Source organism: Equus caballus, chromosome 22 (assembly GCF_041296265.1).
Source record: "Equus caballus isolate H_3958 breed thoroughbred chromosome 22, TB-T2T, whole genome shotgun sequence".
Taxonomy (NCBI): Eukaryota; Metazoa; Chordata; class Mammalia; order Perissodactyla; family Equidae; genus Equus; species Equus caballus.
In genome coordinates this window covers 32,796,860-32,814,758 of record NC_091705.1, presented here as the reverse complement: position 1 = coordinate 32,814,758, position 17,899 = coordinate 32,796,860, and the positions used below count along the sequence as shown (strand labels likewise).

At 47.0% G+C, this 17,899-nt stretch overlaps 1 protein-coding gene across 17 annotated transcripts in view; it reads left to right on the top strand.

The window, feature by feature from the left end:
- Nucleotides 1-17,899, top strand: part of PTPRT (protein tyrosine phosphatase receptor type T) — a 1,024,383-nt gene that overhangs the window by 967,014 nt on the left and 39,470 nt on the right. For 9 of the 17 annotated variants that reach the window (XM_023626585.2, XM_070247921.1, XM_023626590.2 and 6 more), the window contains 5 exons: nucleotides 3,133-3,209; nucleotides 11,436-11,472; nucleotides 12,775-12,872; nucleotides 15,177-15,236; nucleotides 15,956-16,072. In XM_023626585.2, the coding sequence (XP_023482353.1) occupies nucleotides 3,133-3,209; nucleotides 11,436-11,472; nucleotides 12,775-12,872; nucleotides 15,177-15,236; nucleotides 15,956-16,072 (389 nt within the window). The remainder of the gene's footprint in view (nucleotides 1-3,132; nucleotides 3,210-11,435; nucleotides 11,473-12,774; nucleotides 12,873-15,176; nucleotides 15,237-15,955; nucleotides 16,073-17,899) is intronic. The other 8 variants (XM_070247923.1, XM_023626594.2, XM_023626593.2 and 5 more) reach the window with 1 other exon arrangement.

Sequence of the window (17,899 nt, the reverse complement as noted above, 5' to 3'; positions counted from 1 at the left end):
AAGCCTTATTCACTTTTAATTCCTCATTCACATATCACTTCACAAAGCCCTCTGTTCCCCACTTTCTAGATCTTGAATTTCCACTTCTGGTATAGTCTGTCTCCCCTACTGCACTATCAAATCCACTAAGCGTGAGTATCATTTTGATAATACTTTTTAGCCCCTTCAACAAGCCTGCACGTAGTGGGTGCTCAGTGAATGTCTGCTTAATGAATGAACGAAGAGGAGAGATTGGTCAACACCATCTTCTGTTGGTTGGAAGCACCTTTCATCTTCAAGAATATTTAACCGGAAGAAATAAGTTTGTTTCTTTTTGTTTTGTTTTTAATCATTTTTGCTTTCAGATTTTAAATTTCATTTTATATTTTAAAAAATTCCCTTTCCTTTAAACCAGAATCTCTGCTTCCAGTGCTATAGCCCCCCTAGGGGCAGGCATAATTCAATAAATAAAGGAGATTTTTGAATCAATAAGTCATTAGTGAGACCACTGAGTGAAAACACAATATGCATTTTCACTTTTTTAAGGCTTACAGTTTTTGGAACCACTGGTAACAAGGTTAACAGCCTGAGCTCAGAGTCAGGTGCTGGGCCTCATCTGAATCCCTGCTGGGCGGGATGTCCCCCAGGAACTCCCACTCTCTGGGGCTAGAATACTGCTGGAGCTGGGGAGCAAACATTGGCACAGACTTCAGGAGTAGAACTGCAAGATGCTGGAGGTCCAGGGGCAGCCCACTGTGTGAACAGAGTAAGGGTTCAGGGTCAGACCTGAGATGGAATCCCAGCTCTGCCACTTACAGACTGTGTAACACGGGAGACTTGCTTAACCTCTCTGAGCCCCAGTTTCTTCATCTGTAAAATGGAAAGAATAATACTACATCATGACGGTGTTATTATAATGACCTATAGAGCTATTTTGAGGAATAAACGATTGAGTGAGATTATGTATGTAAAGTGTCTGATAGCTCCCACGAACTCCATAAAGGCTAGCTTCAAACCCCTCCCCAACTTCACACCCCACTCTCCCACCCACCCAAAGGGGTGACTTAGACCTCCCACCTACCCCCTCTAGTTGCTTCCACTTAAACTCTTCCCTATGATGAATAAAAGTGGCATCCAGTGTATCTCACTGCCTAGCATACTGCCTGACACACAGGAGATACTCAATGAATAATTTTTGAATTAATTGATTAGTTAATTAAATAATGGATATGGATGGTATCCTGGCCAGCCCTGGGCCTGTTTGTCCATCCTCCAATCCATTCCTTACCTTCTCTTGCTCAACTTTCTGTCACGGGGAACGGACCCCTGCAGGTTACATGTCTCAGTCTCTCTTATCAGCTGGCTTCTGGCTGCATTTGGCCAATGACATGAACTAGTGGGAGGTTGGAAGGCAGGAGAAAAGAAGAAGCCAGGGTATTTCTCCCCCTCTGTCCCACTCACAGGCGCCTTCTTTAGAAGCCAAGGAAGATCCTCCTTTCCTCCAGCTCCCCCCAGAGAAGCCCACTGTGGCCCCAGTTTCCACAGGGGGCCCCAGCCCTGAGTTCTGGCAACTCTACCTCTTTCCTCCGTCCCTCCAGCCTCTGAGTTCTGGCAGCCCTGCCTCTTCCCTCTGTCCCTCCAGCCCTGGGGAGATAGTGTCTCCTTCTTGGTGCTTATATCTGAGTTGCTTCACCCTCCTCTGTTTTGCTTCTCAACTCTTCCATCTCCTGGGTAGCCACTTCTCTGTCATTGATTCCCTCTGCTGTGTACACTTGAAGAAGTTTCTAATATCCTGCTTAGACCTTTGGAAGCAGGAGTATCTGACCTCAGAGTTAAGAGAACCCCACTCTTCCAAGCTCCACCATCCACTGGCCATGTGACCAGTGAGTCCTTGTAAGCCTCAGTTTCCTCATTTGTAACAAGGGCTAAGAGCACCCATCCTCCTTCTCTCCCAGGATCATTGTGAGAGTCCAATGAGCTGAGCCATTCATACATTTACAGAGTACTTGTTGAGGACCTGCCCCACGTGGAGGTACAGAGGACGGGTCAGGAAACACAACAAATAACGTCCTTGTTCTCAGGGGCTTCCAGTCAGGAGTACTAGCTGAGCTTATAAACTGCAAAGTGCTGTATAAGGCTAACAGGATAAGCTGACCTGACCTCCTTGACCCCTGGGGACGCTTGGGGATACCCAGAGTTCTCCAGCCCGCTTGCTGAGAACCCCACTCATGCCCTAGAGTAAGGTGGGCTGGCCAGTGGTTGCAGCGACATCGGTGCTGTGTGCCCAGTGACCTAGCCGGCAAGTTGAGCCTCTCCTGCCAACCAGACCCAGCCGGGTGTTGCATTTGTGTGTGTCTATTAGCATGTCGGAGCATGCTTTAATTAATTGTAAAGGATTAGCCTGATTCTTCCGCTGTACTAGGTTTTTTTTAATGGTTTTTATTTGGCATTATTTGAAGTAAGTGTACGATCGACTAAATCCTGCAAATCTTGTTTATGTCTAGATTGTGTTTGAAGTGGTATTCTCTGTCACACGATCTTTAGTTATTGATGACCTCTTTTATAATGATTTAGTCAGCTTCACTTGAATGGTAGTATTGATAACCATATGTGGCCAACAATCTGTTTACAACAAGACTCCAAGAAGCAAAAGAAAAGCAATTTGTGCCCATGTGGAAAATAAGTAGATTTGCCTTTTTTAAGCAAGCTTGGAAATGGAGCACATTAATTCCAATTCAACACTCCTTGCAGCCCGAGTGTTTTCATATGGTGTCTCTTGCATTGTGCTGTGGAGAAAGTATTTCCAGCCCCATTTTAATGACAAAGTTACCAGGACTTAAACAAGCAGATTGAGTACCTACCTACTTGCCTAGATGGGTAATGACAAAACCAGAATCAGAAGGGCAGGTTAGAGAATAAGCACATACAGGTCCTTTCAGGGCACAGTAATCTCCCTGAGCCTCAACTTTCTCATCTGTAAATGGGCATAAGAACTGAGGGCGGTGCTGGGGGTTAAACGAGAGAATTTGTGCAGAAGTAGCACGATGCCTGATTTGCAGTGGTTAATAAATGGTGGCTCTAAAGGAAGGCAGTGCTCGCCCCTCATCAAAAGCTTCTTCTCACCTGTCTCCTTGTTTTCTGCTCTCTCTGTAGATGACCATTCCCGAGTGAGGTTGCTGGTGTTGGATGGAGACCCACACTCTGACTACATCAACGCCAACTACATTGATGTGAGGGTCTTCAAGGGCTGGGCAGCTGGGGTCCGGGGTTGACAACAGCAGGCTCACCTTCTGTGGCTGACCCCAGTGTCTCCCCCACAAGGTGGACCTCCCAGAACATGTCCAGGGTGGTCTGGCTCCTCTTTGATTGTGTAACTAGTGTAACTCAAGTTGGTTATCCATCTAAAGCTACAGCCTCTTTCAGCCTGGCCGGAGAAGCCTGCTCTGCAGGGCCCCAGGACAACTGCCAGGCTTGTTCATTCAACCGTTAAGTCATTTGTATGTATGTCTATTTGTCCATTCGTTCATTCATTTGAAGATATAGCCATTTATGCAACAAAAATTTAAAAGTGCCTTCTGTATGCTGGATGCTATGGGAACGTAAAGCTAAAAATGCCACGATGTCTATGCTCTAAAACCTTAGCAGGAAGCTAAGCTGTGCACATCAATAATTCCAGGGCAAACTAGAAAGTGGTAAGTGTCATAAGTTCAGATAAAATGCTGCAGGGATTCAGAGGTGGGGGAAGAAATCACTTCTTCCATCAGGAATGCACAATGTGATGTGAACCAAAGCTTCAGGCACAGGTAGAATTTAAAATCAAAGAGGGGGAAGATGGGCTCTCTCTCTTCGAGAGAACAGCACGAGCCGAGATGTAGCAGCTGGAAGCAGAGGATATGTAGCAGCTCAGTGTGAGGGGAGCAGAGACCATTAATGGGAATAGTGGAAAATGAGGTTGGGGCCACATCTTTGATGGTTTATGATCAAACCTAGGAAGTTGGACTTTATCCTGTAGGCAAAAGAAAGCTGTTGAAAGTTTTTGATCAAGGAGGTTACCGGTTCAGGGCTGAGCTTCCAGATGACTTATCTGTCACCAAGGGGAAGAGAGATCAGAGGGAGGAGAGTCTGGAATTAAGAAACCCAATTAGGGAAGGGGCTGCTTCAGGATTTCCGAGCCTATTGAGCAAGGGCCTAAATACAACAGGAGCCGAGCTGAGTGCCCATGGACATGAGAGAGTTTGCAAAGGAGGAGCATTGCCACTGGGGCCGGATGGACATCCCAGCCTGACTGATTCAAGCCAGGCTTCTCAGATCCTCAGCTAGGAGCCCAAAGACCTTGATGAAGTGGCTCAGAGATCCACTTTGGTCCCTCTGACTCCAAAGGGTGTTTATAGACAAGCTATAAACTGCAGGGGCATGCGTTTGAATTCCCCATAATCTAGGCTGAGCCAGATGATTCACTAATTCAGCAAATATTTATTGAACCTTGTGTTGGTCATTTGCCTGTGTGCCCTCAGATCTATTCCTTGTCCTTCCCCACTCTGCTTTACAGGTGTGTGTGTGTGTGTGTGTGTGTGTGTGTGTGTGTGTGTGGTGCAGGGAGGAGAGTGAGCTGACTCTTTCAAAGGAAGCACTGATAGGAGATTGCAAGGTAAGAAGAAGGAAGAAGCCAGTATATTTCTCCTCCTCTCTCACTTCTTTGCATGGCAGCTCCTGCAGTAGCTACATCCCATCTCTGCCTCCGCTTCCATCAAGCAGGCCCATGAGAGTTCTAGGTTGGCCAAGTGGTCGCAGCTCCTGGGCTCTGGCAGCTTCTTTGTCTCCCATTATCCCACTAGTTCTAAGGATGGTCACAGCCTGCTGCTGCTGCTGCTGATCTCTGGGTCATCCCACTGTCCCCTGTTTAGCATTTTTGTTCCCCCATCAGCTATATAACCAACTCCCTATACCGAATTCCCTCTGTGTGAAACACCTAGGGTGGTTTCTAGTTCCCTGTCTGGACCCTGGCTAATGAAGGGCCTACATGTGGTCAGGAACTGGGGCTGGAGCTTCAGCGGAGGTCATGGTCTCTGTCACTATGGCCCTTCTGAGAAAGTTCACAAGGACATGGCTGGTTCAGAATAGCCTATCTCCGACCTGACGCGAAACAGTTGAGCATTCACTCATCATGCCTTCAGCTTTTCTTTCATGCATCTAGTATTCATTTCACAAACACTGAACAGATCCTCCACAGCGTGCTGGAAATACAGACCTTAAAGGGGACTCGAGTCTGCTCAGAGAGTCAGATAAGAAAAGAGACCCTCTGAGAGCAGGGGCTACAGGAACACATAGAAGAATCAAGGCCTCGAGGTGGGGGCGAGTGGTCCGTGAAGTTTTCCTGGAGGAGGTGACACCATGCTGCCTTAGCCAACAAGTAAGAATCAGCCAGACGAGAAGGATGGATAGTAAATGAAGAATTAGTGATCATTTGTCATTTGCAAACATTACCTTAACTAGTACCACAACCTCACAAAGTAAGCGTCATTACTACCCATTTCCAGATGAGTAAGCTGAGGCTCTCAAGGACAAGTAACTTATCCAGGCTCACACTGCTAAGAGGTGAGGGAAGAGGGAGCAGGAGTCTGAATCAGGGATGCCTCCCCCACCATGCCCTGCTGGTTTTAATAATAATAGTAAAGCAATGAGGACAGCCAGTGGCTCTAAATGAGTCACTCTTGGACACTATGGTGGGTGGTTTTCAATGAGTCAGTTTATCAAGACCTGTCAATGGCCCTCCAAGGTAAGATAATCACCCCCATTTTCCAGATAGCGAAGCTGAGGTTTAAAGAGATTGCAAAGCTTGCCTAAAGCCGTGCAGCTGATCAGCAGCAGAATCAGGCGAGGAACCAGACCTGAATGACTCCCAGCCCAGGGCTCTTCCTCCAACCCTCCCCACCTTCTCCCAGACACACCTTGCTCCCAGCACTCAGTGGGGACTCGATCAGCACATGCTAAACCAGATTGAGTTGGTTCCTTCCATTTCTCCTTGACCTTGTCTACAGCTGAATGGATGTGGCAGCCCTGAGGGCGATGGTCCATGCAGGGTCTGTGGCCTGAGTTGCCATACCTGGCATTTGTTGTCTGAGTAGTAACCTCCAGTAAAAGTCACTTTCCAGGACAGACGCTCAATCCAAAGTTGAGTAAGCATCTGAATGCAGTCGGAGCCGAGACGCACTTTAGTGTTTTATAAGCAACAAATGAAATTGCCTGAAATGCAAGTGAATCTCTGCAACATCAGTGCTAATAACGCCTCCCATTTCTATCAGGTTCTATCATTACAATGTATTCTGCAAGTCTTTAAGGATAAGAAACCAGCGGTCAATGTTAAGAGCCTTGCCCAAGGTCACACAGCTAGAATCCACTTCTCTGCCCAGCTAGGACACACCACAGCCTTCTCCCTCTCTCTTTAAGTAGATTGCGTGGACAAGCAAACAGCCTCTGCTAGATGCTATCTTAATATCTGCCACTGAACTCTGTGCTGGATCTCAATGGTTAGAGTCAAGGGCTCATGAGACCAAAGTCATGAATTCAGTCCTTGTAGAGCCTGTTGAATCCAGGCCTTTCTGCTTACTGGCTTTATGATTTTAGATAAATTAGTTGCACGTTCTGATATCTGTAAAATGGGATAATAACACTACCCCACAAGAATGTGATAACTGATGTAAAGTATCTATCTCTCAGGGTGCCACTTGGAAACAGAGGCTCACTCAAAGGGAGGAACAGAGGAAAGTTTAATAAGGGTGGGAAGAGGATTAAGGGAATCTGACAGGGTGGGGTGCGGTATCCCCAGGCCAGCAACTTCAGGGAGCTCCAGAGTTAGAGAGGGAGAGAGTAACTGTAAGGAGAGGGCTGCCTGATAGGAGCTGTAGCCTTTGATAGAGAGTCAAGGCTGACCCATGGTGACCTGACGGGGGAGATCTCAAAGAACACACACCCCAACCTCCCCATGGCATGTGAGCTCCTGCTTCTGCTCCCCACTGACCCAGCCAACTAGAAGCCAGAGGGCATGGAAGCCCGTGGTGTAGTCCATACAGGCCAGCCTCCCATGGCACAAAGCAAAGCATGGAAGGGAAGAGAGGGCCAACAGAGGGACAGAGAAGACACCAAGGACAAGCACCTCCTAGCACAGTATTACCAATATGGGATGGAGGGCAGGGGATTCACACTAGTTGTGAACCTATCATCTGCTCCAGCAAAGTTAAAATTCCTGGGGTCGCTATGGGGATTCCCTGCAAGACACACCCAACAGAGCTCTCTAGGTCCTCACCCTTTTGCCCTGGTCTCCACCCCAGCTGAAATCCTCCTGAGTCCCCATAGAGCTAACTGCCCACACTAGAATCATTTATCCACAACTGGATCTGGACGATCCATTAAAACGACCCCATTTGGATAATGAGCTGGATGGGGCCAGCCCTGTCTGTGCCTCCAGAGGCCATGGTTCTGCTACTGTCTGAACCATCCCACTGGCGGCTTTGTTTGCACACCCGAGAATGTATTGGCCACTTGAATCTGTTATAAATTACCAGTCTGGAAATAAATATCGCATCTGGGTCCCCAGTAAGTAACAGATGCATGAGTGCAGAGTGAGATAAATGCGTTTTGGATGCAAACCTCTTTCCATTGCTCACAGACAGATGGAGGCAGGCCCAGTGCTGGTTTGCAGTCGAGCTGCGTGCTGTGTAGGTGGGACTTAAATGAACTCAAAGTTCTTTTAAGGTTAGGAAGTTTCCTGTACCAGCTCTTGGCAAATCCCCAGAGGAGCCCCAATTGAGCAATACGTTTCCTTTTATCTCCAGTGCTGAGGAGTTGCGTGGTTAGAATGTTTTCTCTTTGGGGACTGCATGGGTTCTTGGAGGCCAGAGGGGGTCTCTTTGCTTAGATGCAGTGTGCTGTGTGCACAGGCACACAGTATGCATACATTCATTCATTTGATATGCATTTATCAAGCCTGATGGCCTGGGCTGACTTCTCTGTGCTGGGGACACAGATGAACAAGCCAGAGACAGTCCTGCTCTGTTGGAGGTCTCATTCAACTGGAGAAACAGACAATAAGCATGTAAATATACAAAGAACATTATGCCATTTGGTGATAAGTATGCTAAAGAAAAAGAAACCAGAGAAAGTGGAAATAGGTTGACAGGGTGGTGAGGGAAGGGCTCCCTGCGGAGGGGACTGACAACCAAGCAGAAGGCTGGATGGAGGGAAAGAGCAAGCCTGGGTGATCTGGGGACAGAGTAGGCACAGGGAATGGCCAGTGCTGAGACTCTAGATGGAAACACGGCTATTCTTTCTGAAGAGGAGCAAGACAGCCAGTGAGCCATGGGAGAGGGGTGAGAAATTGAGGCTATTCTGAAGGGATGAAATGGGAATAACAGGGATGTCAAGATGCCCACCCTAGGCTTAGGAGGCCAATGCAACCACCACCTCAGAGAACACTTCTCTGGCCTCCTTGACTGAGTCAGCTCCCCGTGGGAGCTCCAAAGAGCCGCACATCTTCCCCTGGGGAGCCCTTATCCCAGTGAGTTGATGTCTGTAAGCTGCTCAAAAGCAGAGCCCACATCCATCTGGTCGACTTTTGTATTTCCAAGTGCCTTGTACACGGTACTACATGCTCAATTAATACCTGTAGATTGAATATTGAATGACTGAGCGAACAATTAAATGAAAATAGTGAACCCAAGTCATCTCATCCCACAACTGGAATGGGAATTTCTTGCTCAGAATTTCATCTCGTTGACTTTCAAGCACATTAGAATCTTCCAAATCAGTTTCCTCCAGAGAGTCTTTTGTCTTCCAGCCTGTGCGTTGAGGGAGTGTCCCAACCTCACCTCAGAGACATATTCATGCATGTATGCCACCAACCAGCCTCTCCTGAAAACTGCACCCACTCTGGGTGGCAGGTCCCGTGGCCCAGGAGGAGAAAAGTACAAAAACTTCTTGCAGCAGCTGCTGTAAGTGCATTAATCGGGCACATGCAAAGCCCTGCAGGCCCGCTCGGGAGGAAGGAGGTATCAGTTGAAGTGCAGTGTGGGGAAGCTGGGACACGGGGCGCGTGGGAGGGGATGGAGAGGGACGACTGGAAATAAGGAAATGAGGCTGGAGACAGACGATTATTCCCCAGCTAAGGCATTTCGATGTTATCCTGCAGGCAATGGGGAGCCATTGCAGGCTTTTAAGTGGGGAAATACCATAATCAGATGTGCATTGGGAAATTCGCTCTGGCAGAAAACAGGTGGGCTGTGGGACCAGACTGGAGGCAGGGAGGTCAGCAAGAGGCTGGTTCCGTGGCCCTGGTCAGGGAGGTTGAGGGCTGTGAGGGGTGATGATGAGGACAGCAGAAGAGGGTGGACTTGAGAAAGCGCACCTTTCCAGGCTCTAGGAGACTCCTTTCTATTCCCAAACCTACTCAAGAAAACGTCCAGAGTCCAATTCTTCCTGTGAGCTTGGGAAGCCTTGTCCATCTTGACTTGGAGGAACAGATCACTCTTCCTACCTCTCGTCTGCTTCCTACCTCTGTCACAGAGGAGGGCTCTTACCACATTCGTGTGCAGAGGGGAGAGCGTGGCTTACCATTTCAGGGTCCCCCTAGTGGCCGGCATAGACTTTTAGTTGTGGTAGGCGCTCAATAAATCTTTGCCAAATAGACAATAAAATAATAACAATAGCAAAGATATATACGTTAAATCTTAGAATAGTGCCTGGCACCTAGTAACTTGTATTAACTTATTTAATCCCAACAGATATGCTATGATATAAATGCTGATATCTCCATTTAATAGCAAAAAATCAATTGAGGGACAGCAAGGTTAAGTAACTTGCCCCAGACCACACAGCCTTTGAGGGCAGAGCCAGGATTTAAACCCAGGCAGTTAGGTCCAGAGTCTATGCACATAGCCACCCTGCATTGCTGCCTTTCTAGTTGGTTTGTGAGCCGCTGGTTTATTGGGCATTTGCTCTGAGTCTCACACTGTGTGAGGCTCCATGGGAACTTTTTCTTAAACTTAGGGGTAGTGTTTGTCTTCAAGGAGCTGACAACTTCACTAGAAAAGATAGGACCACTCAAACAAAGAGTTTAGATGGGGTTCTTGATTCATATGTGGTTAATCCAACAGTTCTGGCCTTGGGCTCATACAATCAACCCAGGCCTGACTAGAGTATGTTTAGGAATTAGGAGGTACCTACTAAATATTTATGGAGAAAGTGGAATGAGGGAGAGAAATGTACAGGGTACTCCAAAACTAGTCTTTGAATCAGAAAATGGATCCAGAACTTCACAGATGCCATGTCTGTTTCACCGTAAACCACACAGATGGTCATTCTGGCTTATTTCCTGAAGAAGGGGGCTTTGAGTCAGCTCATCCATCTCGACAGGACAGAAAGACTGATCACCAATGTTAAAGACAAAAATAAATATTCATCCAACTTTAGGACTTATTTTCTCCTAAGATGGTTAAACATAAAGGAAAGTAGATTTCAGGGTTGTCAACCACCTCTCCTCCAATAATACTCTATAGTTATCATCTGTCTTTTTAAAAATTTATCCATTCATTTATTCATTCACTCATTTATTCATTAAATAAATATTAATTACATTCAATGTTACATACTGAATGCAGATCTGTCTCCAAAACTTGAACTTCTATCCAATAGGATATACTTCTCTGTAACAAGAAAGGGGATCCTCCATGTATGCAATGCCTGGGCCAAAGAGAAGGTCACCTTCAACCTCTTCCCCAGTGATTAGGATTATGGAGCATTAGAGATACCCCACCCCAGAGCACAGCAGGCCTGTTGGAACACTCTGAAATGTACAGGGAAATCAGAAACTGGTCTCTGAATTAGAGAGTGGCTTTATCAGTCTCTAGGTCACACCTACACAGGGTCCTTCCCGATGAACAGGACTAATTCCAAGCCCATCTATGTTGCACAGAGAGGCAGTGTGGTTTCACTCCCAATTTTCTTTTTCTAACTGTTGGTAATGCAAAGAGCCAACAATGCAATGGTTTTCTTCTTTCAGGTGCCCTACAGGGCTTCATGCAGTGTTCTGCATATAGTCATGGCTCAGGAAAGACTTTTTGGGGGGTGATGTCCCACCAAAACCTGAAAAGTCTTTCTCCACTTCTTTCTGGGTGCAGGGGCATGAGTGATGCCCATGCAGTCTTTGCTCCCAGTCCACTAGCTCCAAGGCAAGCTGGCATGGGCACCTCACAAGTAACTATAATAATAATCATTTAGTGATTTACTCAGTGCTTGATGTGTATTATCTTATTTAATCTTTGTCACTTCTCTGGGAAATGTCTAACGCTATTCTCACTTTGCCTGTGAGAAAAACATGTCTTGGAAAGGATAAGCTATTAATATTATGCTGTTTGAAACCTTTGACTGGAGGCTTTTCACTGTGCTTTTCTCTTGTTATCCAGGGGTACCATAGACCTCGGCACTACATTGCAACTCAAGGTAAGCACTCTCCTTTTCCTCTAAAGGGCCCTTGCCCTTCATTGGAGGAGAGGAATGAGCTACGGGCAAAGAAGTCACATAAGAGTAGGGCTGGAGAGTTTCCAGAGGTCCTTGAGATTGTTCATTTGTTTCTTTGGGAAGGAAGGAGGTGACAGGTTCACCTATAGTGGGGAGGGACATGAGTAAGAGAGGAAGGAGGTGTCATTAGAAAATAATCAGGCAGGATGGACCAAGAGCATCAGCCTCAGGCATGGGCCATCAATATCTACCATCCAGAACTGGAGCGGTCGGTGCCTTATCTCCTCAATGGGTGTGTGCCCAGAAGAGAGAAGCAGCCAACTGTCCTAGAAAGCATCTCGCCAGTATGTTTTCAGAAGGCTTAGTATTGATCATACCTCTCAAACCCTTCTGGGAGGAAATCCTGTGGATAATTATATATGTGGACAGTGACTTATGTGTAAGGATTCTCTTCACCGTGTCATCTATAACAGGAAAAAAGTGGGAAATCTTAAATGCCCGACAACTGGTAGATTGATTAAATAAAGTGTGATACTTCCATATTACAGAAAATTATGCAGCTATGAAAAATGTCATGCTTGGTAAGAATTGTTAAGGGCATGGGAAAATGCATGTAATATATATGATGCTTATTACAGTAAATGCCTACATATACATATATTCACAGAAAAACGGCATTGAAAATTTTATATCAAATGCAGGTATGACTCTTGTAATTTTAAAAATGATGACTGCCCAAGACATTGAAAGAGGAATTTCCCGGAAAATTACTTTGGACTCTGAGATCCTATCTCCAATTTCTTATCTACTTTTTTTCCTCCTTTCTGTTTTTGCTCTCAGCGTCTGGCTCCTGGCAGTTCTCTGTCCTCCTACCTTCCACACCCCAATTTCCTTCCTGTCTCTCACTGAGATTCTGCAGCCCAATTTTTGAAAATTCCCTTAAGCTATATTATTAACCTGTAATATAGTCCAGATAAGGTGAAGGGTCAGCAGAAAAGTGGGGCTAGTGAAAAGGGTCTGAGCAGAAGGACAAGAGAAGGAAGCTGTCGGCATTTCCCATGGATGCTGCAGACTTTGCAAGTTTGGAATGTGGCTTTTGTTATCCATACTCCAACTTCACATGCCTCAGGCCCCAGTGTCAGTTACTCGAGTGTCCCAGTGAGGATCACCTGGCCTCACTCTTGCTCACCTGGGTGGAGCCTTGACTGACCAACCAGCCAGGACAGCCTCTTGGCTGCTTCCTGAACTCACAGTCTTTGATCCTGTCACCTTCTCTGTTGGCAGGTCCAATGCAGGAGACTGTAAAGGACTTTTGGAGAATGATCTGGCAGGAGAACTCGGCCAGCATCGTCATGGTCACAAACCTCGTGGAAGTGGGCAGGGTAAGCCCCTCTTGCAGTTACCTGGATAGAGGATGCTGGCATTGCAATCCTGAGCATCTCTCTGTTCTGTGCATCGTGCCAAGTGCCTCCTATTCAATATTTCACCCTCACAGCAACCTACAAGAAAGAAATCCCCCTCCTATTTCATATTCTAGGAATTTTCTTTCCCTTCAAATCCCCTCATCCCTTTCTTCACCCTCACTCTCCGTTGATAACGTCATCTCGTACAGTTTGAGGAAATTAAAGCCATCAGATGTGAACTCTCTCATCTTCACCCCTACTTGTATCTACAGCCATCTTCTCATTCTTCCTCTCTATTATCAGGTTGAACCGTAAAAAGTGGCTGTTTTTGTTGACCCCAAATGATAGAATATTGGCCATTTCTTATGGCTCAGCCTCATATGATGAATGAAATGACTTTTCCCCTTTCAAATGTAAGCCTGGTGCCTTACAAAACAGATTCTGCTCGAGAGTTTTCTCATCTTCCCCCCTCACTTGAAAAATAAATCTATTTCTCATTGCTAGATTATTCCCCTCAGCATACAAACATGCTGAGTACCTTGCCTCTTAAAAAGATAGAACAAGCAAACAAAGCTGATTCTCTTGTCCCCACTTTTCTGCCAAATTCTAAAGACACACACAGGCTCTGTTTCTTCAACCCAACATAGTGAGATCATCACCCACTCCATTCCACCCATAGTGATACCGTCAATATTACCAGCATCCTTCATGTTGACAAGTCCAACAGCCACTTCTCTCTTCTCATTGTACTCAACCTTCAGCAGCATTTGACCATGTGCTACCTGCTCTTCTTCCCCTGACCCCTAAACCTTCATATTCTTCAGGGTTCAGGCCTTGGTCTCCCCCTCTGCTCTATCTCGACTCTCTCCTCCGTGGTCCTTAGCTACTCCTAGGGCTTAGAAATGGGACTGCAATTCTCAGCTTGCTTCTGCCTACTTGGTAAACTGTGGCATGTGGGTGGGTGGGCTGCTGGGTTTAGAGGCAGGTGCACGAACAGCAGACTTAAGAGGGCCTCTCTCCTTATCACGTGAGCTAACTAAAGAGTGGGCAGGTAAGTTTTTGTCTTAGCAAGAGTCAGCTAATCCATGAAAATAGAGTCCTGGCCTCCAGGATCATGGGAAACAGAGAATCTGGGCCGTCAGTCGTAATCCAGGAAAAAGGGATGGAGACCTCATGACCTCATAGGAATTCAGGGCCAGGAGAGACTTTATCCATGAGCCCACTCTTTTCTAGTCCTTTCCCCAGTTTTACAGATGAGGAAACAGACCCAAGGGAGTGGAGTAACCACCCTGAAGTCACCCAGCCAGAACCTGGCCGTGATCTCTCACTCTTGACTCTCATTTTAGTGCCCATGGTGCCTCCACTCAGGACTGCTCCCCAGGGACAGAGGCCCAGGGTGCGGCTACTTTGGACAAAAAGGCCAGCCTAGGATATAAGAATTCAGAGGCAAATGCTGTAACATATCCTACATTGGAGACAGATTCCCCTGATGGATGGATCCTGAATCTAATTTGGATTTGGGGAGGAGACAGGAGAGCAATCTCTTAATGGAACTCCTGCTAGGAGCCAAGCACTGTGCCAGAGGCTTATTGTGCATCACTCCATTTTCTCTCCCAACAATTGTATGAGGCAACGTTGCTGGTAATTATTCAGACGGCCTGCCTCTGCATCCTGGCTCCATCCCTCAGTAACAGTTGACCTTGAGCAATTTTCTTGGCTTCCCTGTGCTTCTAATTCCTCATCTGTAAAATGGGGATGATGATAGTATCTATATCTACTTCATAAGATTGTGGTGATAGTAATTAAACTAATACATGTAACGTGTTCGTAGAAGACATAGTAAGCAGTGTTAGACATGGTAAGCAGTCAATAGTGTTAGCTATCATTATTAATAGGAAGCTGAGGCTCAGAGAGGTTTTAGCACTTTCTGGAAGCTACACAGCAACTGAGTGTTAGATCCAAGTGATGCATCCGTTTGCCTCCAAAGCCTGTTGTGCTATGCCAGCATTTCCCTAAGTGGGTTCCATGGGATGCTAGTCTGCAGGTTGCTTAGTGAGCAGAGGGTTCCATGGTTAAATACGTTTGGGAAATGCTGCGTACTCTTTGCCCCTTTTGGAGAGTCATAAAACACATTAGCCTGAGCACATGAACTGAGCTGAGTGGTCCTGTAGCAAAGCGGCCTGTTTAACTTTGTTTAATCCAGCATTTCCCAAACTCATTTGACCACAAAACCTTTTTTTGTTTGTTTTTTTGTTTCTTGTTTTTTTATCTAACACCTATTAGCACCCAGCGGAACACACTGTGGGAAATGCCACTCTGGGCCGCGCGGCGTCCCCCGGAATGGTAATGCTTTTGTTCTTTTAAGGGGAAAACAATGATGATCTCTTCTTCCTCCTGTGGACTGTGGCTTAGAGTCAAACGTGGGATTAGCTTGTTCGTAGCGTCTGCACCCACCGCCCGTGCAGAGAGTGGTTGCACAGACTTCCCTTTGAGGCCAGCACTTGCTGTCCTTTCCCCAGCTAAGAGCCTTCGCCTTCCAGCCCCCGAATACCACTTGTTAATAATGTCCCCTCCCAACCACTTCTGCTTCCACCTCCTCACTATATCCCAGCTTTTATTCTCATCTCTGCTCAGCTAACGTGACTCAGCTGTCCCAGCCCTGATAGAACAGAACAAGGACCCAGCCAAAAGTGGAAACTGGCCACTGACCTTGGACAAATCGCCAAACCTCCAGACTTGAGTATTATTTTCATCTATACAATGGGGCCAACACTACTTGCCTGTCTCACCTAGATCTATTTGATCACTTAGTGTGATAATCGGTTTGAAAATTGTATGGAGCTCTGCAAAAGAAGGTACTACCATTATTCTTGATGGCTCCAGTTCCTCTGGGACTGAGCTTGGCCCTGTGCACTTTGCTGATCCCTGGCCAGATGAGAACCCCTTGGACTGAAATTCCACCGAAGTAGCCCTTGGGTTTATTTGAACGGGAAGACCAGATGAAGCTGCTGTTCACCCTCAGCCACCTGCTCATACGTCCTCATCTCTGTCCTTTCTCACAGGTGAAGTGTGTGCGCTACTGGCCAGATGACACAGAGGTCTACGGAGACATTAAAGTCACCCTGATCGAAACAGATCCCCTGGCAGAATATGTCATACGTACCTTCACAGTCCAGAAGGTAAATTTCCCTGTGGCTGTTGGCAGCCTGTCCACTAGGCAAGCCGGCTTGTTTGTTCATTCAGGATGCACGGTGAGCAAGGGTCTGCTCTGTGCTCATTCTGTGCTTGGCATCAGGGAGAGGTCAGCAATCAAGTTAGATGTGGATCCTGCTCCAAAGGATCTCACCTTTAGCAGAGGGACAAACAGAATTCAACAGACAAATAAATGGCATAATGACGCATGGTGGTAAAAGCCACAAAGAAACATGCCACCAGTGGAGACAGGAAGATGAGGGGGTCAGAGAGAGCCTCCTGGAGGAGGAGGCATTTAGGCAGACAAAGAAGGATGAGAAGCAGCCAGCCAAGGGAAGAGCGGCAGGGATATCCTCCCAGGCAGAGGGAAAGAAACGTACAGCATCGAGAGGAAAGAAGATTCTTGATGTGTTCTAGGCCTGTGGTTCTCAACTGGGGGTGGCTTTATCCCACAAGGGACATTTAGCAATGCCTGGAGACAATTTTAGCTGTCCAAACTGAGGAAGGAGGGATGCTACTGGCATCTAGTGGGTAGAGGCCAGTGATGCTGATAAACATCTTACAATGCACAAGATGGCCCAGCCCCCAGCAACAAAGAAAGATCATGTCCAAAATGTCAACAGTGTTGGGGTTGAGAAAGTCTGGTCTAGGTGTGGAAAGGAGGTCAGGGTGGCAGGAGTTGGATGAGCAAGAATGAGATAGCAAATTATTATTATCATTTATAATTTAGTTATTATTGAATCATTACTGTTATAATGATAATTAACATTTATTGAGCACTGACTAAACCGGGTGCTTTTCTAAGTGCTTTGCGTAACTTAACTCGTTTAATCCTCCCAACAGCCCCTTGAGGTAGGCACTATTATTATTCCCATTTTACAGATGAAAAGAGTTAGGCACAGAGTGTTTAAGTCCCTTGTCCGAAGTTGCCCAGGTGCAAGGTGGCTGGACCAGGAGTCCCACCTCAGCCACTGACCTGAAGCTCATTGTCACTCCCACCACACCATAGCTGCCATTTTCTACAACAGTGGCATTAATGGACCAAGCGGCCACAGGCCTGAGGATGCAGAAGGCCTGGGGCCTCACTGCCTTGAGAGCTGTGCCCTTGAGTTTGATGGGTCCTCATGAAGGTCAGAGCAGGCACGTGCACAGGGCCGTTCCTGCGAGCATGGTTGAGTGCAGGACACACTGCTCCCAGCAGCTCGCCCTTCAACCCCCATGCTCCTGAAGGCCTGCGTCCTGAAGACCCAGGAGGGAAGAGCAACCCTCCACTCTGAGGAGGAAAACAACAAGTACATCCATGTGATCTTAGATTGGGTTCCTTAGAAGGAGAGGCTGAGACAAGGATTCAGGTGCACATGGAGTATCAAGGGAGCACTCTCAGGAGAAGCTTGTAAGAGATAGGAAGAAGCAGGAGAAGAAGGGGGAAGGGGCCAGGCAAGGACAGAGTCTCCAGAGAACTCTAGCCTAGGCCTGATCCACGGGGGCCTCCGGAGCATAAGCCACAACACAGATTGGCTCCCTTGAGGCAACAGGGCCAGACTTTTGCACCATCATGTCAATCAGCCCAGTGACTGTGGACCAGCCAGTGAAGGGCAACCTCTAGGGTTAGCTGGCTCCTGTCAGCTGAGGGTGCTTCTCCAGAAAAGGGGGCATGTATGAGTCACTAGCCATCAACACTCCTACAGCTAAGGTCTGGGACTCAGCGCAGCAAAGAGGATCTGAACAGGACACTGATCTTGTCTACTGCACACACAGTTAGTACAGGAATGAGAGGAATGACTGGGGACGTGGTGGCCCTTCTTGGGCCTCGG